The sequence below is a fragment of the Pezoporus flaviventris genome, unplaced genomic scaffold (genome assembly GCF_033815535.1).
Source record: "Pezoporus flaviventris isolate CSIRO_AGI_PZ_B2104156 unplaced genomic scaffold, CSIRO_AGI_Pfla_v1 ptg000001l, whole genome shotgun sequence".
In the NCBI taxonomy this organism is placed as follows: Eukaryota; Metazoa; Chordata; class Aves; order Psittaciformes; family Psittacidae; genus Pezoporus; species Pezoporus flaviventris.
The window spans coordinates 45,333,243-45,359,389 of NW_026892549.1; the positions used below are offsets into that span (position 1 = coordinate 45,333,243).

Below are 26,147 nucleotides of genomic sequence, written 5' to 3' on the forward strand. Positions count from 1 at the left end.
CCCTGTGACCTGAATTTCTGGAGTTCTGTGATGAGAATATCTTGATAGGAAATGCTGCTATTTCTTTATATCAGCCAGAATGTTTTTCAAGCATGCACGCGACTCGGTTCCAGCAAACTGGGGTTACTGTTTTTCCTGTAAGAAATATGTCCATGACATGAAAGAACTACCAAAAGAATGGAAGCAGAAAGCCTTAAAACTCCTGTGTTGCCCAGTTTATTATTACTAAATTATGTTCAAGAGGCCTTCATCTCATCTCCAGGCAGGATACAAAATTTGGAACCTAACTAAAAGTATTTCAGGGAGGGATGAGTAAGTCACTCAACAGCATTAGTGGTTTTTGTGAAAGCTCAGTTTAGTTTCCCTGAATACCCAATCTTGACACTGAGATTGGTTTCTAGAGAGCCCAGAGTACTCCAAATGGTCAGCTGTTGTAGAGGTAAGGAACCTGGGGGACCTGACTTCTGCCAGCAGGCTGCAGCTCCCACAGAGAAGCAGCAGTACTGCTAGCAGAGGAGCAGAGTGAAAGGAGGACTGTTGGGTTTCTTCCTGGCTTCCTTGAGCAGCTCCCCAAGCAGACTGCTCAGGGACTGCTCTGAATGGCTCCTTCCAAGACTCTGGGACCCAGGAGAGCAGAAATGCTGGGCTGCCCTGGAGCTGCAGACGGTAAGGTCAGACTTCTTCATGGGAAGTTGGGTGAGCTGCTGAGAGGCATAGAGAAGGCCTTTCTTATTTGATGTTAGATTGATGTCAGCCAGGGTTTTTTCACTACCAGGTGTTTACTGTCTTAAAAAACTTGGTCAGAATCTTTTTCCTTCTAGTTGTATGTGGGGCTGCATACCCTATCTTATCTTCTTCATAGAAGTTGCCAAAGCAAACGGCAACCATATCCTAAAAACTGATCATTTAAAGCATGTCTTTGCCTACTGAATGGTCATTGCAGGCATTTTCGATTTTTAGTGTCTTGCATCTCTGTAAACATGTTTCATGTGGTTGAGGCATGACCCTGAAGGTAATTACCTTTGCAGTTTTAGTTGGATTGCTGCTACTGACAGAAAAAGAAATGCGTTGCATCTCATGTGGGCAGGTATAAATAGATACTTCTGCAAACGTTTTTCTTCCTTTGCCTGCTTCTGGTAGTAGTAATCTGGCAATTATCTGGATGGTTCAGGAGCCTCACATAGCACTAGAAGGAAAAGAATGGGGGTGAAGAGGACCTAATTTTCCCCTGGGGCTTTTTCATCCTGCATCTACCTTTCTCAGACTGGAATATCATTATAGAAATCTGTTGTAGATGCACATTTAGCGATATTTATTTAGCTAAGCGTGAACTGTAAGACCCATTTTTCCCTACCTGTGTGAGGAGAGCAAGTGAGAGGGTATATATGCTACATGATTGTTATTCTTTGGAACAGAAGTGATAATAAGTTCACTGCTTGTTAAAGAGGATTCACAGTAGTACAGGCCTGCAGCATTGGTCTGCTCAAAGACTCTACGTTGCAAACAAAACTTGTGTTATCTGTCATAGATTACAAGCTGGTTTTGCGTGTTGGCAATAAACTTGTGAAAGATCTTACTTGAATGCTCTTACTTTTCTTTCCTTCTTCAGTGATGAAAGGGACTTGAAATCTAATAGTGTCACTACTAGGGTTAAATATTTCACTGTGGAAAATCTTACATTTTTACATACATAGAGGTAAGAGCTACTAGGACAAAAGAGGATAAATAAGCAGAGGTAAAAATGTGCATTTATAAACCCATAACAGCAAGGGCTACAAAGTAGGAGCTGCAAATGTAATTATGAAAATGACAACAAATATGCAGTTGTTTTATAATATGGCTCTTACTGGATGGTGGTGTACCCTGGCTGACTTTTAGAGGTGAACTGTAAATTCTTCCATTCTTTCTCCTGCTTAGCCTGCTCCATCCCACACATGCAGGTTTTACAGTATTACTTTGAAGCTATCTTTAGAGATAGTTCATCTCCCTTGGGCTTTGTAAAACCCATATAAACAGAACAGGAAAGGTGTTAGAGGCATTAATAATCACTCTGTGAGAGGCCTAGGACTCAGTCTGGAGATGGAAAATATGTCTGAGGTTTGAAAAGCTTAATTGATGGCCTTAAAAAAATCCAGCAATGAGTAACGTGATAAATGGCACAGATTGTTAATTAGATGTCTAAATTTACCAATTGTGTCAGGAAAATTAGGACAGTGGGAACAATATGTCCCTGAGCTGCTCACTAAACAACTGCTGTACTACTTATTTATGTTTATCTGATGAAAACATACGTGTTGAAAGGAGCACAGGAGCAAATCTCCTCTCTCTCACTAACTCCAAGTTCCCAGACCTCTCTTCTCACAAGACCACTGTGTCCTGATATTCCCTTGTCAGAGCTAATCATTGTAGTATCTGGCCTCAGGAAGTATTAAGCTGTTAGGGAATTTTGATAGTGTATGTACAGGGGGGGAGCTGGGGGAGGACTTCTGAGGCCTGATCTAATGCTCAGTGAAGATGATTTACAAATTCCTGTTTGTATTTTCAGGAATAGGGTTGGGCCCACATTGATGAGAGAAAGAAGTTAGTCTCTACTTAGGAGTCTCATTTAAGTATGTACATATTTAAATAAGCGTGTATTGCCAAAAGTGGGGTATTTACATATGGGTATGATTATGCGCGTGTTTAAATACATTTATAGCTAAGTAGGCATTTACATAGGTACCTGAGAAAAGTGCCAGATCCTTCCCACAGAGGACTCTGGGGTGGCTGGCTGCCCTGTGCTGTGGTGCCCGGAGCCTGGCTGGAAAAGGTCAGGATATGCTTCCTGCAGTACCTCCAACCAGGAAGCGGCTCCCAGCCATGGAGAACAGCACGGCTCACTTCCCATTCCTGCTGCTTCTAATGCCTTATGGTGTTCTGCATCTGTGAAGGTCAGGGGAGATTATAATTTGAGTAGTCTTCATTAGACAGGCAGAAGTGAGTAACTCTTTAATAAACCACCCTTTACTATCCTTCCCTGTGTACCTGATACTAGGCAGGGCTAACCGAGAGATAATAATGGCATTTTAAAAGGCAGCCATTTTGTTTCTGACGCTTGTAAGTGGTAACTTTCTAGTTGTATTCTCTCCAGAGCCTGCTTTGGGCTGGTTGGTTTGGTTTTAATTCAGAAGGGATTTGAGAGGGATGCATCTGCAGCTGGGCTGTGTGCGCACTGCTTGATTTGAGGTGCCCGTATATGTAATGCTGTTTGTGGGAGCTGATAGGGCTGGTCACTGGCTGTAGCCCACACTGCTTGGCTGGAAGCCATGCTCTCCTGTCATGCAAGTGCTGTTGTGCTCGTCCCAGTTTCTGGAGTGCTGAGCCATGTTTTGGCTGAAGCTGTGCAGAATGGCTTAATGTTATGTGTCAGGAAGGTGGTCATTTGAATCCTTTGCTTCAATAATAATTAGAGGAACTCGCAAGTGTTACTGGCTGCAGAGCTGAGATGTAAAGGGGAGATACTGGGATTATAGTAATAGAAGATCTGGATATGTTTGGGGTTTTTTTGCAACTGTGGCAGTGGGCAAATCACTGATGTATAAGTTAGCTGTAAGGAGTATGTTCCTGGGACAGCACTGGGACACAGGTCCCCACCAGTGGCTACTCCTGATCCCCTTTATCCAACTGCAGCTGATTCTCTGCAGCTCTTGAAAAATCTACACCACCAGTGAATTAGTAACAGGAGAAAATACTAGCTAGATTTATGGAATGTAGTCAAGTCTGCCTGCCCTGCTTGAGTTATCAAACAGATCATTAGAGACTGTATAGGGACATTTTTTGCATTGCATAGAAGTGGAGTGATGGTGTTTCCACTGTGAACACATTCTGCCTAGAGGGGTTGCTGAAAAGAAAATTGGTCAGCAGCCTTGTAGCATCCTTTTTCCAGTGTGTTAATGTACAAGATACGGTTTTGTATGCGTGGTTGGGGTTTTATTTTAGAGTTCAGATGAGTTCTAAGGATTTCATGAAGTAAAAGTAAGTGGGAACAAAAAAGTTACGACTATATTATATTCGCTTTTCAACTTTGACATGCATAATTTGCTCATTGCACAAAACAAGCTCTACTGTACAGTTAATATCAGATCAGAATAGTCTTGTTTATTCTGATTTTAATTTCACTTGTTCAAATTCTGATCTATATAGAGTTCTAGGCTTTCCTCTCTCCTAACCCTATGGGCTGTCACGTTCTTAAGGTGATGAGGGAGCTAGCTGAACCTTGTTGTACAAGCAACAGTGCTGAGTTTTTGTTTTTAATCTGTTCTGGGAGACGGTGACGGGTAGAAACAGGAGGAAGTCAGAATCAGAACGGTGAGGATCCAGGCAGCTAAATAGGTTTCTGCCATCCGTTCTTGTCTTTTTTGCTGCTTTGCTGATGAGGCTTCTTCCCAAGTACAGAAGAATCTGTTGCTACAGGGTTCTATCCATTCCAGTTCAGATGTGCCACTGTTTTCTTAAGAATTGCTTTTCTAAGACGTTGCAGGAGAAAAGTTGTTCTTGCTTAGGTGCAAAAGCTGAGGAAGCATATGGGGCAGCAGGGGAGAACTGACAGCTTTTGCAGCTTTGTGGAAGCCAAACTTTGTGCCTTTGGAAATCGCCCTATGTCAGCAAAATTAAGAAGGACTGGGAGGAGGAGCATGTTTCGCACTGGTGGCAAAAGCCTGTTGAAAGGATCAGGTTTTCACTGCTTTTTCAGGCTTTAATGAGCTTCAGAGAGTCATAGAAATTGATACATTAGCTTGCTTAGGTGGATTAAACTTTTGCTCTGTTGGCAGAGTGGGGAGATCACACAATTTACATGATCGTGAATTCATGAGAGAAGCCAGACGGTTCTTATTCAGCACTGAGTTACCCCACTGAGTTCAGCCTTTTCCGTCTTAGTGTTTGATGACTTAAGTAAGGAGCTTGCACTTTTAAAATTAGTGCTGGTTTAAAGCACTTACCTTATTATGTAGTTAGTCTTAGAATTTTTACAAAGCTTTGAACCTCTTTGTAGTTGTTATCATATGCTTTCTGACTGTAATATCTATCTGCATCAGCTCCCTTTTCTCTCCTACCACGTACACAAAGATGCAAATACAAATGTTGAAGAAAATACTCTTCTCTGAACATGACTGAACTCTGGATCTGACAGTTCTCCAAGTTCAGTTCGTTTCACAGATGTTGGTCCTCAAGTAAGAAAATGTTCCAGTCAGTCCCAAGGTGGAGGATCCCAGCTGTTCTTAGCATGATGAACACGTATGAAGTGAAGAGCATTCTAGTGGACAGCCGTGATTCCAGCCTGAAACAGTTGACAATGGCCTGAAGGGCACATGTGAGAATAAGGGTGGGCAAATTGTATGCCAGCTGACTTTTATAGATGCTGTGCAAGGACAAGGATGTGGCAAAGGTCTAGGTGAGATAATATTAATATTTAGGTTTGAATCTGAAAGGAGAGCTCAAAGAACAGCACTGCTTGCTGGCTGTCGAAGGGCCCAGAGGCTAATGGTGAAGGACAGTAAGCAAAGGAATTTAAGTAGGACTTTTGACATCTTATGCATACAGGTTGCTGAGTTATTTTGGGGTCCTCATTTGGAGTTAGGTATAAGGTTCAGAAAAAGAAGAGTGTGTCAGTCCCTTGCAAAGGGCTATGATTCAGGAGAGAAGGGGTCTAAGAGCTTGCTTTATTTTAGGAACATCAAGAGTAATGATAAAGGTGGGTTAAATTAGGTAATTAATAGCATAAGTGATCTGGCTAACTTTAATCCTGTGCTTAAGTTTTATTTAATAATGATAAGAGAAGCCTTTTCTGATTTATCTCAATGGTTTTCCTTTTAGAAAGACTTCTCCATATCTTGATAAAGTTGCAATGAAATTATTTTTAACCAGTTTTCTCTCTGTGCTTGATATTTGGGAAAACAATGCATCTGAGAAATATCTTGTCGAAAGGAGACATGGAGTTTCTCTGGCGCAATAACTTGAATACCACAAGACAAACACTGTTTGCATTTGGTTGGAGCAGCTGTTCTGTAAAATGGTAAACACTGCATCTACTGGGGGAATTAAAAAGATGGGCTAGAACAAAATAGACCTTTCTTTGTTGCTTCTGGCTCGGGGAAATGACCATTCCTTAGCACGTGCTGTGATTGGAATCACAAGGACACGAAAAGCCTGTGCTTTGTTTCCTAGGCAATTCTGGAATTCAGGACAGCAACTACTGGAAATAGGAGAAGGAATTTCCCAGGTGGGGTGTTGTTCAGGCCTCTGTGTATTCACTTTTTTTCTTGACTGGTTGAGTTGATAGGACAAACTGGAAATGTGGTGTCCACTAAATAGGCTTTTTAAAAGAGTAGCTAACAGAAATAAAATTAACTTGAAGATCAAGATATTTAATGCACAGACGTTAGTGATATTGGACATTTATTTCAATTCTAGTGTTTTCTCTTCCCTAGCAATCTTTCTCCACAACAGAACTCACACAGACATTTGATGTTTGCTCCTCCCACATGTATATTTATCTTGTCTTTTTTTGCTTGAGCCTAAATAAAGCTGAGTTCTTTTTTATTCAAATCAACAAAAAGCAAATATTTTGCACCTTAGTGCAATTAAATCTGTTGTCTACTTTCTTCCCTTGTGCAGGCATTCTCATTCTCAGACTCCATTCCACCTTCTGGATATATCTTGAGCAAGATGAGAATCACTAAGTATCTCCATTTCTTTACCTTCCCCTTTTCATTTTGGTTTCAGACAGTATTAGCCACATTATAAGAGACAAAATCCTCACTGTCCTCTATTTGGAACTAGATTTCAACCAGTCTGCTAAATGCTAGCGATTTTTGTTAAAGATTTCCAATAGTGGTGCTGGGGCATTAACTGGTTTTCACTACTCTGCTTATTTAGAGAATATACCAACTAATTGCTAGAGGAAGTATGTCTAATAGCACGAAAGATGTCGTTCTTAATTCCAGCTATTGTGAGGACTTCGGGGAATGTTTTTTCCCTGTGTACCACTTTCCAGTTATTGAAATTGGACCTTGGATTTGACCATGATTTTTGCTTCACATTCCCATATCCTGTTATTTCTTTTTTCCAAGGATCAGTGGACTATATTTGTAGTAATACTTGTCTATTCAGCAGCAGCTGGAACAGAGACCATGGTAAAAGTGAATGGATATGTACTAGTGAGGAAGAAGATGGCAGGAAATTGTATGACTGGAGGGAATGGGGTAAAAGGGTTTAATTTACCCACGTGAGAAGAAAAGCAAAATTGAGGCCAGGCAACTAGGCTTTTTAGTTATAAGACCATGACCAAATAACAGCGTCATGGCCCTGTAAATCAATAATGCAGCTTCATCCAAATCTACATACATCTTTGGTCCCATTGTCTAGATGCACAACAATAATACAAGAGTACAGAGACAACTCAATTGTCAACAAAAAAATCTATTTTAAATGTTCTATCTAATAAAGTGAAAGTAGTAGTGGTATAAAAAGATCAAATAATAAGTGGTATATGGTTGATAAATTAGTCATTCCTTCCACTCTTTCCCATGGTACAAGACCAAGGATACAGCCAGAGAAATTGAAATGCAGATGCTTAAGTTGTTTCACAGTCAGGTCTCTAGTTTGTTTTACTGATGAAATACTTTGAGCTAAATGTAATTCATCAACTGTGAGCACTTGTGTGGTGAAATTTGTGTTCATACAGTTGTGGGGGTTTTTTAAGCAGTAAATTTTTTGGGCCTGTGGCCAAAACGTGTTTTTCAAGAAGTGCAGAGTGGCTTCTCCTCCCCTCTGCTTGTGAAGGTAGTTTTTAAACAATGAGTTATCAAGTTTAGAAATGGAAACAATATGCGAGATCAGTTGTGGTTAATAACAAATAAGCAGACTGTTCTTTGTAATGAAGAATGATTGTGTTCGGTTCATGGGGTAGCCTGTGAGCCAGGTTTTCTTTTCCCTACATATTATTTAGTGGACAGTGGCTAGTACCTAATACATTCAGTAAAAAATGTGATTGAACCAGGCACAGGTTGGAAACAACAAAAAAAAGTTAATTGACTGACTGCACACCCTGGAGTATTTTTTTATCAGCACCATTTAGTTTTTATTCATGCAGTGATACTGTTTTCTCCTGCCAGCTCCTGTGGCAGAAGTTTTAATGAAATGAGTGACAGTCTTCATCTGTGTTCTTCAGCCTTCTATGCTGCTGTGGGCTTTGAATTTAGCATTTGTTTTATCACCCCCATAATTAACTTCCTTTTCAGGCTAACTTTTTTATGCTGAGGTGATAACCTGCAGAATTTGTAAGATATCTGTGCTCATTTTGGTCACTAGCTAAAATTAGTGCTAGTGGCTTAGTATTGCAAACAGTTGAATGAGCGAATATCACCTTAGGACAAGGAGCTCTGGGGGTAGTGGGAAAAGAAATCAAAGCCTTTGTGTGATGAGTAAAGCATTGCTGTGCAAGAAAGCAGAGAGATTTTCCCCGTGTTGTCATGTGAAAATTAACAGGCTGGCAATACGAACACCAATACCAAATAATTCTTTTAAATACAGGGCATAAATATCTGGGGTAGAGAGTCAATGTGTGAAAGGCAAGAAATATGTAAGGAGGAGAAAGCTTGAGAATCTGGGCTGTTTATGTTGTTTGTGCAACTTTAAGCTACGTGGTTGTAATAGCCAGCAAAATAAAATACTTCGTGGTTTGAAGCACTATTCTGGCAATTTTCTCTGGCCTTATCCAGTCAAATGTATTTCTCTGTCTGATTGCGCCAGAATTACCACTTTTAAGATTCAAGAAACAGAAGTGGTTGCCAGGTTTTCATTGAAACCTTATAAAGTAAGTTTCTGGCACATAGTTCATGAGCAATACTATTGAAAGCAGATATGACAGAGCTGCGTAGTTCATGTAATTGGCTAAAAATTTCAGTCAGTTCTGATATTTATCTATAAAGTGGTACTGAGGAAAGGTTTTTAATATGTTCGGTGGTGTCTCCCAGCCTGAAGAGAGAGTCTGTCATGTAGCAACTGGGTGAAACCTTCCCCATCCTGAAGTCTTGTCCTTCGGCTGCCAGAGCCACATTTTGTGAGTATGGTGGAGTCCTTTGTTCTTCTTGTATTGGTTAGTCACTTTCTTGGCATGAAATTAGCATCAGAGTCCTGGAGGGTTTAGCAGTCTTGCTGACTTGTTTTAATACATGCCATCTGAGATTACCTCTACTGAAAATAACCAGCAACCAAAAACCACAATGTGTGAGTTGAAAATACTTTCTTAAATCATTCTTAAATCTTAAACTCAGCTATAACTAATCCATTTGATTACTAATAACTATTTACAAAATCCACAAATCCTAGTGGCAAAAGATCTAAGCAAAGGCAGGCTGAAGTACATCTTCCCTGAACATCACCACTTCCCAGCTCCTGCTCCTGACATTTTGCTTTGTGTCAGTTTTGCTCTACCAAGAAGAACAAGGAAGAGCTTCCTCTTGAGATTTGTGGCAGAGGTTTTTGCTTAATTAATTGGCAGAGAGGCTGCCTGAGTGACAGACAGTGCCTCCTTCAGTCCCCGAGTGAGTGGTGTTAATTTCCTGCAAAATACAGGGAATATATTCCCATCAGTATGTCCACACAACTCACTGATGCTAATGAGAGCTGGGTGCTTGTATCAAAGGGGAAATTGCTTTCTGTGTGCCAGCGCTGCATCCCAAATCAGTGAACAGCAGAATTGTATCATCTCACTGGTTCTTTTTTGATGCATCATGTCTTTCAACAACTTCATTGTTTTTTCTCCTGCTGCTATAGCTCTCTTAAGCCAAGTTTTTCTAAGCAAACCACAGAATTTTGTCAGTATGCCACATAAAATGCCCTATAGCTGGGATTCTGGAAAAATAGCAGATCAGGTTGGTTCTTCCAGATTTGCTCAAAAATAGTGGTGAATTTGTTTCATGTGGACAGCTGTTTGCTTGAAAGCTTCTTGAGTACAATATGAAAGTGATTCAGCTCCCTAATCCATCGCTGGAAATCTCTGCTACCATCCAAGACACTTAAAGGAATCACATTTACAGTTCTAATTGATAGCCACTGTTTTGACAGGCAAACAGATTTCTCCTCCCAGTGGCTTCATGCAGTTGGCCTCCAGCAGACCTTACCATTAGCACAATTCTACTGAAAACAATATACAAGCTAATAATAAATCTGCAGGGAAGGATGTTAACCACAAACTACTGTGTCTAATTAGTAATGTGCAATAGCCAAGGCCAGGGAGGGAAGGTATTATTTATCTGAAGGACTGATTTTGACAGTTTATAAATGCAAAACCATCTCTTATTTATTATGCAAAAACACATCTTTCTAAATATTTTACGTATAACTCTGCTCCTACTTTGGTGTTGTTTTGAATGTTACTGCTTTGTAAATATGTTCAGCTGCAGTACAGGTGCGGAAGTGGAATTTGTGATGCTTTAACCTTAGAAGTTCATTGGGAGAAACGAGTCACACTAAGTTTTCTGTTTGCCTTTACAACCTCCTTTTCCTATTCGAGAGCCATCTCTCTCTTGAGGTCTCCCTTCAAAAGAGTCTCTTCACTGTGTACTGTCTCTTAGTTCAGTTTCTCAAGCCCTCTGAGCAGTGCAGAGCTAAAATACAGTCTAATGCATCCCACTGAGAATGGAGACTGGTTTTGGTAGCTCAGCAGATATAGAGATCTCTGCACGTCTCTACTGAATATTTCTGCATAGCATCTCAAGGCAAGAGTGCTGGTTCCCAAGCCACATTCCTTTTGTGCAGTCTCCAGCAGAAATATCCAGGAAGAGGTATTTCTGTAGCAGTGCAGCAGTAGAGCATATGAAAGGAGTGTGGAGCAAGGAGGGGGAGAGCGTGTTAGGAGAAAAGGAAGAAATGAATGAGGAGAGGACTTAGAGGGGGGAGAAATAGTCAAGGGGAAAAAGCACCATAGCAAGCTGGCTGGGAAATGAGGCAGGTAGATATGTAGTGATTATGTAATCATAGCTCTGAAGTGATCAGAGAACAGGACCTTTCAAATGGTGCAGGACATTTTTTACCCTTCATGCTTCAGTTTCTTCATTTGGAGAATGGATGTGATGATATATGGTCAACATTAATTTATCATTAGAGATTCACTACATTCCCACGGAGAATGGAGCTTGTTGTCTCAACTGAAACATAGGGGAGTCCTCTGTATTCCTGCTCTGTTTTAAGGGACATGTTTTTCCTGGAGATCTTGCTGGAACCTGCAGTAAGCAGTTTCACTTCATGAAAGTCAGATAAGCCCAAACAAATCCCCTCTGCAGCATGTAAGGGGAGGAAGGCACGTGGTTTGGTTAAGAAGGTGAATACTGCAGTGGTGAGACGATTAGCAAGTCTGGCACCTCAATGTACCATGGCTCTGGTGCAAATGTAGCAGGTTTTCAGGGTTGGGTGTTGATTTTTTTTGAAAACATGTATTTAATTTGCTCCATGAGTTTTGTGTCTGCAGTTCTGATAATGTCACTTTGCACATTGTTTTTCCATAGCCAAGAGGGCTGAGCAAAAAGTTTTGTAGCATGAGTGGAGATTCTTACGTAGTGGCTCAGTAGCTGAAACGCTAAGAAAAACACAAAATAGCACAAGAGTTATGAGATGAGAAAAATGAATTCTTTCCCATTATAAACAGTCATAATACAGACACATACTTACATAATATGTAGCTGATACTTCAGTGAATTCTTGGGTCATGTGGCTAGTAATGGGGAAGAGAGACACAACAGATGAGGAGAACGCATGAAATAGAAAAGAAGAAACTCATCAGCCTGTTCTTGACAAGTTTGGCACCTAAAGAGCTATCTTTTAGCCTTCAGTTGTTTTTTTTCCTGTCCCACCTTCAGGTGGCTCCCAGTTACCGCAGAGGACTGGAGGTGCAGGTAGGACACCAGGGCATGCTGGCTCTCACTTCAATGCAGAATCCCCAAAGCCACATCTGACAAAACCACAAAGTCAGCAGGTAGTTCTGGAGGGGGAGCTGTCAACGTCCACAGACTGCACATGGAGTCTCTGTCTCCTACTTTGTCTTACTGACTGAACCTTAGATGAATAAGAATTCTGACTGAACCTATTCATCTAAGGTTCAGTCAGAAACTGCATTTATTGTTTTTCTGCATTCCTGGAAAAATTAGTAGCTGGCCTAACTGCCTGCTTCTCTATTTTCTTTTCATGGAGATTCGAAAATGGATGACTATGAAATGGGAATTAAGAAAGCAGTGTCAAGGGCTTAATAGTCTGGTCTTTTTCCTCTGCTTTGAGTATGGAGTTAACATGCCATAGGTGAGATTGTCACGTTCCCATGGGATTGGCAGGTTAGCATTTGCATACTCAATGCAGAATAGGCATAGCTGTTCCTATACACTGGCTGGGACAGGATTAGTATTCACTTCACTTGTAAGGTGGAACCAAGAGGAGAAAATGGCTGATGCTGTATGAAGTAGAGAAAAATAAGAATTTATGGGAATAATTCCTTACTTGGGTGGAAGGTAATTCCACAGTCTGGTGGACAAGCTGGCAGGGCTTGTTGTATTGTACAGACTATAAATCAATTTTTTTCATAGAATCATAGAATTGTTAGGGTTGGAAAGGACCTTAAGATCATCTAGTTCCAGCACCCCTGCCATGGGCAGGGACACCTTACACTAAATCATATCACCCAAGGCCTCATCCAACCTGGTCTTGAACACTGCCAGGGATGGAGCATTCACAACCTCCCTGGGCAACCCATTCCAGTGCCTCACCACCCTAACAGGAAAGAATTTCCTTCTTATATCCAACCTAAACTTCCCCTGTTTAAGTTTTAACCCGTTACCCCTTGTCCTGTCACTACAATCTCTAATGAAGAGTCCCTCTCCAGCATCCCGATAGGCCCCCTTCAGATACTGGAAGGCTGCTATGAGGTCTCCACGCAGCCTTCTCTTCTCCAGGCTGAACAGCCCCAACTTTCGCAGCCTGTCTTCATACGGGAGGTGCTCCAGTCCCCTGATTATCCTCGTGGCCCTTCTCTGGACTTGTTCCAACAGTTCCATGTCCTTTTTATGTTGAGGACACCAGAACTGCACACAATACTCCAGGTGAGGTCTCACAAGAGCAGAGTAGAGGGGCAGGATCACCTCCTTCGACCTGCTGGTCACGCTCCTTTTGATGCAGCCCAGGGTACGGTTGGCTTTCTGGGCTGCAAGTACACACTGCCTGCTCATGTTCATTTTCTCATCAACCAACACCCCCAAGTCCTTCTCCACAGGGCTGCTCTGAATCTCTTCTCTGCCCAACCTGTAGCTGTGCCTGGGATTGCTCCGACTCAGGTGTAGGACCTTGCACTTGGTATGGTTAAACTCCATGAGGTTGGCATCAGCCCACCTCACAAGTATGTCAGGGTCCCTCTGGATGGCATTCCTTCCCTCCAGGGTATCAACCCAAGCACACAGCTTGGTGTCATCAGGAAACTTGCTGAGGGGGCACTCAATCCCACTGCCCATGTCACCAACAAAGATGTTAAACAAGACCGGTCCCAACACCGATCCCTGAGGGACACCACTCGTTACTGGTCTCCAGCCGGACATTGAGCCATTGACCACAACTCTTTGCATGTAGCCATGCAGCCAGTTCTTTATCCACCGAGTGGTCCATCCATCAAATTGATGTCTCTCCAATTTAGAGACAAGGATGTCATCTGGGACAGTGTCAAATGCTTTACACAAGTCCAGGTAGATGACATCAACTGCTCTACCCCTGTCCATCAGTTCTGTAGCCCCATCATAGAAGGCCACCAAACTGGTCAGGCAGGATTTCCCCTTAGTGAAGCCATGCTGGCTGTCACCAAGCACCTTGTTGATTTTCATGTGCCTTAGCATGCCTTCCAGGAGAATCTGCTCCAAGATTTTGCCAGGCACAGAGGTGAGAGTGACTGCTCTGTAATTCCCCGGGTCATCCATTTTCCCCTTCCTGAAAATGGGGGTTATATTTCCCTTTTTCCAGTTGTCGGGAACTTCACCTGACTGCCATGATTTCTCAAATATGATGGCCAGCGGCTTCGCAACTTCGTTTGCCAGCTCCTTCAGGATCGCGGATGGATCTCATCAGGACCCATGGACTTGTGCACGTTCAGATGTTTAAGATGGTCTCGAACCAGTTCCACTCGTACAGTGGGCGCAATGAAGCTGTAAACCACAGCTGTGCTCTATTACTGCAGTTTTTTTCTTTCTTGATGCATGTGATGTGCAATGCAGAGTTCTTGTACTGGAGACTAAAGACTAGAAACACGGTCGTGAGATGATTGAAGCATCATTTCGTGGAAACAGATACGTAGCTGCCATTCAATATTATGATTTTCCTGATCACATAATAGTAGTCGTGACCCCTCTTCATGAATGCTGTCTCCAACACTCAGACTACTTGGCATGTTTCTTAAAAATAAGTTCCTTGGAGTATGAAGGATGACTTCTCATAGCTGCCTTCTGTTGTTTGTCTGTACATAGTAGCTGATAAGAGGTATTCCATTGGTTCAGTAGATGGACTTTGTTGGTTTACAGCAACCACTTCTAACTCAGGCGGCCCAAGTGTTAGGGTACCATCACAGTTCTTGTTGTTGCCTCTTTGCTCATATGCCTCAGAAGTAGGATTTGATATTTGGTAGAGATGAACAGAACTGCCCCATTGGTAAGGATTTCCTAATACCTTGTTACCAAAATGATTTACAGTGATTCACATGTATCTTAATTAAGACCAACTTCTATATATATAAATTTTTTAAAGGGTTTGAGGCTCAAAGGCTTAGGGAAGATGATGGGTGCAGGTATTTTGTGGTGATTATTTAGATTGCCTGTGGTCTGCAATTTCTAGGCCTAAGAGCAACATCTCGCATTTCACATGGTGAACAGCCTTCAGTCTTTTTTCTGATAGTGAAACAGAGATAATATCCAGGACAATGATACTAGCCATGAAGATCTTCTTTTATTGCTGCCTACATGGTTGACACTCTCAGAGTAACCTTCATTCTGTAATTCAGGGCTTCTGTTTGACGTTTCGTTTCTGCATGTGACCCTCTCGGTTGAAGATTATAGGTTATTTACCTGTGAGGTGTTACAGCAAGCAGCTTCTCAGATTTGGTGCTGGGAATTCTTTCATTAGCCATTAAGTCTGGGAACGATGTGATGATCCAAGCATTAATACAAATGTGATTAACTGTCTTTTCTCAGCTTTGTTTGCTTTGTTCTACTGATGCCTGCAAGTTACATAATGAGTAGCATGTTCAGGGTATGCTTTAAAGGCAGCTCCCCATTGTAGCAGGCTTTATGGCAAATTTATTTTCCTTTTAGCAAAACTTCAGTGAGGAAAAAAATTGCACTGTTGATTATTCTGAATGAACTCCTGGAAGGCTTACTAAGTATGCCATGTGGAAAGCTCCTTGAAGTGCTGAGGGTTAATACTCTCGGCTCTTAATTTCAAATTCCAGATAAATATGGTTTCAGCTTTGATCTTATCTGGACTAATTCTTTGTCACTGTACTAATTAATTCAGCATGCTGCAGAAAAGATGCTAATTTGGGCATCAAAGAAATAAACGGGTGGGGGGAGGTTGTGTTTAATCAGAGTTGTTAAAAAGATAAGTTTTGCTCCCATTAGGCTGGATCTGGAAGCGCAGTCATTTTAGTCTAGCTCCAGCAGCCTGATACAGTAATTAAAATGAAAAGAAAAAAAAAAAGGCACTTGTTCACTTAATGTTGACATAAGAGGAGCAACATATGTTGGTGTTAGTAATGTGGATTTCTTTATATTCACATTTTCTGCACGACCTTCTCTTTTCCTGCTGACCATAACCAGTTTAACTCTGATTACAGCATTAGAATAATGTGGATTATCTTCCAAAATAATTTGAAGATGGGTAAATATGAGGATACTCACATTCATCAAATTTATCTGCATTTGTGAAATACAAATAATAATAGTAGCACAAGATGTTTTACCAAATTCGCGTGTTGCCTCCACTGATAGAATAAATCGGAGATTAGATCATCGTTCCCTTTTCATGGGAGCTGTCTTTGCCTAAGCTGCCCATTGTTCATTATAGAAAGCTGCTGCTCTTGCTGCCTGCCTCTCACTTGGTGCCGCCCTGGGAGTGAGCCTCAGCAGGTGGGCAAGCAGGGAAGCACGAGGCTGGCCATGTAGATTTTCCTCTAAACAAACCTCCCCAGGAGCAGGAAGAGAGCAGAAGGGGCTGAAATGGCCATTTCCTGTGTTTGTCATCTTATCTGGGTGTTTCTCTCACCCCGCCAAAGTAGGGAGGCTCCTGGACAAGGCTTTGTCATGAGGAGGCCTTGCTGCAATAGATCTTGTACACTGGGGCATCTTGATGTTGCTGGGGCTAAATCCTCCACAGAGGGAATGAGATCAACTCACTGGGAGCAGGGAGCTGGCAGTGAGACAAGCAAAAAAAGATGCTCACTCTCCCTGCCTCACAGGCCCCCGTGCAGAGCTCCATGGAGGAACTTTCTTCTTCTTGGATACTGGGGAAGATTTGAACAGTGTTGCCCAGTCCTTGCTGTGTGTGCTCCGTTCTTAAATTCTTAAAACTTGTTTTACTGCAGCATGTTCTTTCTTTTCCTCTTTCAGCTGTTGAAAAGCTTTTGGTCCCGCTGGTAATGGCATACTCAATGGTAATACTCAATGGCATACATTGGCCCAATAAGTAAACATTCAGTAACAAACCTTTTAGGTATTTAAAGCGCCACTAAAAATGTGAAAGATGTATTTCATTAATGCGTCTATTAACATAAATGTAAAATGAACCTGTCCTGTAATCACCAACAAGTCTGACTCACTAAAGATCTTTATGGCAATGTTTAATGCTCTGTAAAAGTGTATGTATAAAAGTGATCAATCAAAACACAGTACTGCTTCTAGAGTATTCCTTCTGCTGTAAAGCTGAGTGATAAAATAACTTAAAACACACGGCAATAGTGGCAGTTAATAAGCTTTTTATAGTCCCTGTGTGGACTTGAAAATCATACCTTATTAGTATCTTTATCTTTCTTGCTCACTCATTCATTCTTACTCACATTTAAATTTAATTTTAAGGGTTATTTCTAGTCTTTCATAAGGGACCTGCTTTAATAATCTTGGCATTTTTCCCCATTTGCTGTGAAATGACTGGGAGTCAGAGCTTTTGTTATATGTACTTTACAAATAACTTTTTTTACAGATCATTTCTGGAGATGTCAAGATTTTATGACATCGTTAGACTTTGTATCTTGTTTGACTGTGTCATAGGCCCTCTGGAATTGTTTCCCCGCAGATGTTTGCAGTTCCATTGTGTACCCCGTTAGCTGCAGTGACACCTACTGATCTAGGGCAACTGAATTAACTAAGAAATCCAAATTCCTGAATTCAGTCAGCTAGCTGCTTGGGGTCCCACTCACCAGATGTTTCGCCTGCTTAGAAGTCTGGTACTTTATAGACCTGCCTGCTTTTTTAATCCTTGAAGCAAATATCAACACATTTGAGATCTGGAAGCTCACGGCTCTGCACGGAAACGAAGTGTTGCCATGACCACAGCTTTAGGTCTTGCATATAAGACGTTTATCCCAAGTATAACAGAGCAGGTCTATAGGACGTTTGTTTTAATTTTTATCTCTTGGAAGCCTTGGAAAGGAGCGTATGTATGCCAATAGAATGGTAATAAATACTGCACAAAGACAACTCACATTTGGTATTCAAACTCCATTTAATGCTTCTAAGAGGAAAAATTTTAGTTATTTGCAGGGCATCCTTTGAAATTAATAGAAATAGAATAGCTCCTCAATCTTTCACAGCATGTTTTTTCAACTGTTGCATATGGGCTTTTCCCATAAGGATGAAGCGCTCAGAGATCTGATCACATAAAGAAAATCCCTTTATGCTTTTGTTTACAGGAGGACTATGCTCTGAGTAGTTGGAATATTAATTTTCTCAACTGAAAAGTATACTGAGGTTATTAGGGCTTTAACTTCTTTAACAGTACTTCCCAGGCATTTACAGTGGATAATCAGGGAGCTGGAACAGATACGGTGTTATTTCCTTACTGTCATTATGATTACAAGTGGCTTCATTTGACATAAATTGATTATAGATGGGTATAGAATGAGAGGATACAACTGATGCATTTATTTTCAGGTCTTCTATTTCTCCATTTGCTACTTAGGGTTTTCAGAGTAACAATTCCTTCAAATATTGTTGAAGAGAATTTTGCTCTGCACAGTATGGCAAAATAAACCTTTTGAAAAGCCTGTATGCAATAAATTTTTTCATTCATATTTTTATTCTTCTGATGATAGTATTAATATGGAAGGCAGATTTTACCACAATCCAATTATTTGTTGCCTGGAGAATTGGAAATTCAAATCCTAAAGCCATTCAGTGTTCATAGAATTTTAGATGGATTTGGTTAATTCCATAGGATAATTTTGACAACAGATTTTTATCCTGTCCTTATTGAAAGCACTGAAGGGCCTCACACTGATATCAGTGAGAACATGATCAAACACAGTTGGGCAGCAAGTACTGCTTTCTTCTTTTTTCTCAGTAGAGAACCATTAAGCCTGTAGTGCACAAGCCCATGCAAAATTACAATGGGTGGAAGTTAATTTTATCATTGGAAGCCCATGGCAATTAGAATGCATCAGTGAGCAGGCCATGAATTTTTTAGAACAAGGTGTAAATTCAGGCAGAGATGACACTGGCTCTTTTGGTTTAATACTGTCTACTCTGTATTGCTTTTCTTAACAGTGTTAAATTTTTTGCTGGTTTTACTTTTTTAGTTTTTTGTGCAAGATTTTGGTTGAACTGAAAGACATATTACAATAATAATAAAAGAAAATGGATTTTCATGCTATAGCAATGTGCAAAAGAGGCCAAAAATCTGAACATTTCCCTAGCCTTGGGCTATACACTATATACTTAACGTAACAGGTAAAATTGTAAGCTTGCACAAATCCCATCTGAAGTAAAAAATAACAAAAAAAACCAAAAGCTGTTTTCATCAGACCCAACTCACTATTTCAGATTTATAATTACACTGGAACTTGACAATTTTATGGCAAGAGCAGCTCTACCAGCAAACAGTGCTATTTTTGCTAAGAGTTGTCATTGGCAGTTATTACAATCAAAATTGTCACTCTATTTTATTTAAAATGTATTTCCCCAGTAAGCAAGAAATAAAACCTTGACTTGAAAGGGATGGATGTTAAAATATTATTTTTTTTTTACTTTCCTCTTGAGTATGCAGCATATCCAACTTCAACTCCCTGCAGCAATACAAAATGCCCAGGAATAATGTTTTCAAAATCAATACACACTACAGTCAAATATGAGACTCCACAAACCCATAATTGAAACTATGGCAGAAAAGTAGGCAGCCTGAATATAAACAAAGTACCAGAGTTGGATCATGACCAAGATGAAAATGCTAATACACCCTCTCTTGAGAAAACTGCCGTGAGACCTTCCCAGGATGTGTGTGTTAGAGAGCAGGAGTGTTTCAGGTGCAGCCTGCTGGTGCTCGTCCTCAGGCAATTTATTGTTTGGCTGCCTGACATCTCTGTAGAGAGCAATATATACAGAGTTTCATCTAACTTTTCTTTTTCACTTGGGGTGTTTCTGAATCTGTGAGCCTTTCTCACTTTGTATCTCCTCACTCTGTATGTATAGCCTCTGTCTCTCCTGTGTTTCCCAACTGCTGCCTTCACTGCCACCACCATTCTCTGGTTGGGTTTGTGGCTCCAAAGTCTTGGGACTGCTAGAACTCAAAAAGTAGCAGTGGAATCAGTGTGCTGCTCAATACTCAGGAAAAGTAAAGCATGGACATAATCTGCTGTCTTTCTGGAAGCACTGGAATGAGTAGGGATCCCAAAGAAAGAACTGAAGATTGTTTATAGGTGAGGTGTGTATATGGCTTGATCAAAGGATCCCTCAAAGAATGTTAAGACACCATATTTCTCATTGCCACACAGAAGAAGAAAATCCATGCACTGAGATACGACTCTTCTACTCCCCAGCACAGCCCATGGCAGAGCCAAGATAAAAGCATTTCATGTTATTACCTGTAGTATTTTCCCTTCTTCTCCCTAGCAGCATATGCTACATGTCTGTCTCTTGCGCCCATCATTCTCTTTCTAACCAAGTTCTTACTGTGTGGAAGACTTGCTGCAGAGTCCCCAAGAACTTCATTTGACCACAAGCTCAGAATTATTGATGAAAGTCACAAAAGATTTGAATCATTAACTTAGGAGCCTGAGTATTTGCAAGATTTCTGCTTTTTTCTGCTTTCATCAGAGGAGAAACCTAAAGTCAGTGATTTACAGTTTAAGTATACGCACAGTAGTTCAGCTATTCTACTTAAGTCAGTTTGGTCTGACATGAAAAATAAAGGTAAAAAAAAAATCACCGAGGCAATGCCGCAGACTTTCACAGGAGAGTTTGCAGCTTTGAATCAGAATACATAGTCTGCAATGTGGTATATTTAATAAAGAAATCATTACTTTTCTATACATTGTTGTCATGCATGCAAGGACACATTAATTTGTGTAGGAACACACAGATTGATCATTTACTTGTGCGACTGAGAATTTCAAATTGGGGAAGAGTAGGGGACATTTTTATACCTTAGACCCATAATTCATGAACATATTTGACATGCTTGACCCCAGTATTCTGTCTAGCTCTGTCAGAAATGAAATGCAGCTCCTCAGTTCAGTCACCTTTTATAGGCTGCATAAAGCAGACTTACGTTATGCATATTTGTACAGGGTACAGAACAGTGGGACCCCCGAACTGATTGGGGTCTCTGGAGGACTTTCACAGCATAAATACTAAATGACAGTATATTAGTAGGCAGAGGGAAAAGTCCAGAAGTACTCTTTAAAAGAGCTCTTACGAACTTATCTAGTTTTGTACTCTCAGAACTTAGTAAGATTTTATTCTTTCCAACTGCATCCTCATTTAAACAAAGAACAAATCCTTAAATTACGGCCAGACATGAATGAGAGACAATAATTACAGATAAGAGCAAAATACATGGTTCAGTCAGTGTGGGTGCTGACACCACAGCCACTGCAGACTACTTTGAGATAGGTGTTGTGTCATAAGAACTTTCAGCCACTTTAAAATCTGCCTGTTAATAGTCCAGCTCTGCAGTGCCTTGCATTTTAGGTTTGGTGGGGCCTTTCACCTTTCTTTCAAGCAGTAGCTTTTGAAAGTACAGGGTTCAAATCAATTTGTAACCAGTCCTTTATTGCATATAGCCCATTTTAAACTGTTATTTTGCAGTGTGGGAAATTGATGAATGACTAACATTAAAACTCACAGGATTCTAAAATTTCTGTGTTTTATGATAAGTACTGTTTTTTTCTTCTAGTGATTATTTCCTCTCAACTTCTTCCTTGATATCTTAAACAGATTTGGTAAGAAAAAGGAAGATAAAAGTGGGAAAACAGATCAGAAGGGGAATCCAAAGCAAGGCATGCTTAAAGAGGAGGAGCTGGAGAAGATGAAAGATGAACGTGAAAGGTGAGTAAATGGTGGCAGCATCTTTGTTCATCAGATGAAAAAACTGCAAAGTAGGGGATTCCTTGAAGACAGCCTGGCTGCAGAAGTCCCGGTCCATGCCTGCTGGCAGTCAGGTCAGGCAACCAGCTTTATAGTCTGATCTCCCGGCGGAGCCATGGCTGCTGTATGACAGGAGCTTGTAGGTCTCCTGCAGCTTCTGAGCTCTTCACTGTGGTAGGTGCTATTCAAATCCCAACTGCTGCTAATCTGATGAATATCAGTTCCTTCAAAACCTGTTTTACCTCTGCCCATTCCCAACACCAGCTGACTTCGTAATTTTTTCCTCTACTTCTCAAAAGCAAGAACCTCCTCCCTTCTCTCCTGACAGCCTCTGTTGTGTTTTCCAGCACTTCAGACCTCTTCAGCTTCAGTTGGCTGTGCCATTGATTGGTAGTATTTGTACTTAGGTATGTTCTTGTCTGTTTGCTCATTAGCCACTTGTTGCCGAAATATGTACACAACAAATGTTGAGTATGCCAAGAGGCACCAGGAGTAAAATCGGTTCAAATGGTTAAAATCAGTCTGATGAGGGGCGGGGTGGGTGAGATGGGTGAAGCAAGAAGCTGGGTGTGTGCTAGCTGTGAGTTGCCATATTTCTGAGGTAAGGCTTTGGGACTGAAATGAGAGGAACCACTGATGTGAATAAGTCCAGTTCTCTGTCCCGTTCATAAAATACTCCTTTCTTCATGTCCAACCTTAGCAACTTCATTATCTTTCCAGGCAAAGAGAATTCATACTTTTCTGGTTTCCCTTCAGGAACCAGGGACAGTTTGTAAGCGCTGACAAGGCTCAGAGAACTCCTTTCTCCCTTTCCCCAGCTCATCCAGATGTACTTCATGAAATGCTGAAGGTCTTTGTTTCCCTCTGATGGCTACTATCACAAAAGTTAAAGACCCCACACTTTCCGGCTCTCAAGAGGTGTCTGCAGTTGCTGTAAAAATTTTCATGTTGTAGTAATATGGGTTGTCAGGGCATGGGGAAAGCTTTCAGAGGTCTTTTTCCTTCACTGGACTATCCTGCTCCTGGGAGACAGAATGGAAGCAGGTATGGTTTCTTTTGAGCAGGCAGGGTTTTTCCATAGGGGCCAGCCTTTGGGTGCTGGTCAGTCCCCAGGGAAAAGACACCCTGCTTTCATTCGAGTCATGCAGTGTGTGGTCAGCTGAATAAGTAGTAGCTAACAGGTTTGATGGGGGAAAAAAATAAAACCAAGCACCAACTCTTGACGTCTGCAGCTTATATCTACTGTTTTAATAGCTAGTAAGGTATCCAGTTGCTGCAGTGCTGCTACTGGATATGCTTAGCCAGTATTTAAGTATTTAGTTCATCTGAGTTAAGTAGTGTCAGGAGAGACTTTGTACCGTTTGTTTTAAAATTTCAGTGCCGTGTCCTTGATTTTGCCAGATTGATGAGTGCCTTAATTTTAAACTGCTGACTCCCAGTTTGGATACTGGCAATTTGAGAGGTATGTGTCCTTCATTTTAAAGAAGCCAGTGTCTTTTATTAGGATCCTGGCAAGCTAAGAAGCATGTATCCCATCTGTTAAAGGGCCAGTGTCATTTACTAAAATGTTGGCAGGCTGCAAGGAATGAACCCTTCTGTCTGGAGGTCTAACGTTCCAATTGGACACAAGATAATTGTTCTTAGTATTTCTTTAGTGTTGTATGCTATTTTTTTTAAATCACAGTCACTGATTGACAGTAACTTGGTAAGGCTGCATTAGAAACTGGCAGCTCAGTGTCTTTATCATTCTGGTTTCTCTAGTAATGATTTCAGTTTTGACCTGGAAGAGTTTGCAACTGAAATGGAGAGCAGCAGGTGTGTTGAGAAGTGGATGAACCAAGATGATATTTTTAACTCACTTATTTGATTCTTCTTCCATAATGAACAAGAATAGAAATATCACACTCTTGTATCAGGTAATACATCTTGTATGTTTGGGGAATTAAAATTATAAAACAATTAACAGAGCAGGAGTGAAATAAATTTTCCCTGATGTTACCCCCAAAGCCGTGCAACACATGCTGGAAAAAACACTCAACTTTCCAAACGTGGAAGAACATGGCTGTATGTTTTTGCCCACAATAAAACTATCTGCAGGCTGACTATTGAACTCTTCTTGAGTTGATCGTAAAACAGAAGAGAATTCATCTTTTCCAGATTAAAATTGTATAAGGAAGGCAGTTCTCATATATGGGTAAGAACTGTTTGGGAAATTGATTAAAATCAGTAGGAAGAAACATTACCTGACCTGAAGGTAATTCAGTCTTTTTGCTTAGTTGCTGACTATTCACCTAGTGATGATACCAAGTAAGACAGTAAAGACAAGTTTTATAGCTCTGTCCCAAGATTTAGTAATTCTATAATGTAATTCAAGTCCAAGATTTTAATGCACATATTGGCAAAGAAAACCTTGTAGCACATCCAACCATAGATCTTCTGCTTCTATGACTTCACTAGCTTCAATCCTGCATACTTGGTCTCATATTTATAAAACCAAGCTTCACCGAATCTTACTAGAACATAGGTATATTTTTTCAAAGCTGTTCTTCTTGAGAGTGAAATATGTTAAAACTACTAATGATGTAGTAGTAGAACAGAATATAGAACTGTTGTTAAGATATCTAGCATCTTTTGTCCCCGATAACCTGTGAACAAATCCCATATTCAACAGCTTGAACAAAATAAAAATTGCTTTTCTAACATTTAACCTATCTGGAATTAACTTAAACATGCACCTAATTTTACCTTTCCAAGATCAGCTGTATAAGTAATTCTTGTTCAGATCCTCAGTCCCATTATTACAGTCTTAAAGTCAGGGAGTTTTGCTTAAACATCAGTTTTCTTTAATGCTGACTTCCTAAATATTTCAGGATCTGCCATACTAACTGATACTATGATTTTTCATTATATCAGTTTTTTTTCAGAGGCTGAGCTGTCCATTTTGGATGCTGGTGGAAGAGATCAGAGTAGTTGATTTTTGGGCTGGGTGTGACAGGATTAATGATCAAGTGCTTTTCAGCATCTTAGCAGCTGTGGACCTCGCATGGTTTTGGATGTTGGTTTTGAATGCAGTATATGCTTGGCAGCTCTCCAAAAAACAGAATTCTGTTCCAAGATCTCAGCTGAGAAGTATTTTTCAGTAGGAAGTGCATTTCCAGTTTACAGGAGCAGGGCATCTCTCAGAGTTGTGTAGAGTTTTTTGATTGGTATTGGATGAGTGCAGATGTTTCAAGAAATTCCAGGGATAGGCTTTCTGTGAAGGATGTAGCCTTCTTCCAGAAATTGTGGCAGGTTTAACAGATGTGCAGAGATGTCAGATGTGTTCTGTCAGATGTGTATGTGTTGGCTGTGCAGTGACTCTGGCTCTGAGAAGAAACATCAGAGCTTACGTAGGTGTACTGCATGAGCGTAAGTCCATCATGCTCGGAATAGGCTGGATTTCCTGCTTGCACAGGGAAGGAATTGTACAGTGCATGTGCAACAAGTCTGGCACATCCAGAATGTGTTACAGCTAGTAGGCGTATGCAGACAGAGTATACAGCACTCATTCTGTAGTGCAGATGCTTCGAAAAAGGATTGCGTTTGCTTGCACATTGGTCCTCAGCATAGATTTGCCTGGCAGCTCCTTTTATGGACTGCCAAGTTTCAGATTTGAACCTCAAAGAGTGAAAATAAATCTAGTATTTCTCTAGCCTAGTAATTTCTATTTCCATTCCACATTGTTCTAGTCTCAGTTTTCAGTACAACTCTCTGTGCTGCCTTGTAGCTGCAGTTCTCTGAAGCAGCTCCACATCCTGCACTGAAATGCTGACATCGTTATTTTTTGACTGCTTGTATTCCCTAGCAGTCCCCACCAAGATCAAGGTCTCATTGTGCTTGTTGCTGTTAGGGAAGCTTGGGCCTGACCCCGAGCACTTACAGTTGAGGTAGAAGAGAGAAAATCTGGCAGGAAAAAAAAAAGCATCCTGTGGGTGTGAATCTGACGTGCAGGCAGTGCAGCTGCTTGTCCAGGTTCCTAAAAAGCCCCTGTCAGGCTAGGAATTTGTTCCAGACCCTCAGCCCAAGGCCTCCTTCCTTTTCAAAGCCAGTACTTTATTATACAACTACTGCTTCTGCAAGCTTCGAGTGGTTAACAGGAACTTAGGATGTTAGGCATTCCTTCTTTAGTAATAGCCTTTATCTGTGTCCAATTGAATACAAATTCAGCACCTCCTCGAAATGTCACTATTTTCCTCTTCTGCCCCTACCTCCCTTAGCTTTCCTTGTGCCACACCGATGTAATGTCACTGAAACTTGACTGGAGAAAGTCAGAAGTTCATGGCACAGTTCAGGAGGACAGACTTAACTAGTGATGTAGTTCTGAGGTGGTGGTTTGTCCTTCCTGACACAAGTCAAGTGGTTCATTGGACTGAGGCCCTATTTTAAATAAACTCATCATTTTGTTCATGCTTCAAAGAGTTTGGCTGTAATAAAGCATGTGCTCCAAAGGTCTAGGATCTGCCCATAAAAGGAAAA

At 40.9% G+C, this 26,147-nt stretch overlaps 1 protein-coding gene across 3 annotated transcripts in view; it reads left to right on the top strand.

The window, feature by feature from the left end:
* Positions 1 to 26,147, top strand: part of PARD3B (par-3 family cell polarity regulator beta) — a 429,596-nt gene that overhangs the window by 306,384 nt on the left and 97,065 nt on the right. For all 3 annotated transcript variants that reach the window (XM_061455076.1, XM_061455066.1, XM_061455058.1), the window contains one exon: positions 21,483 to 21,593. In XM_061455076.1, the coding sequence (XP_061311060.1) occupies positions 21,483 to 21,593 (111 nt within the window). The remainder of the gene's footprint in view (positions 1 to 21,482; positions 21,594 to 26,147) is intronic.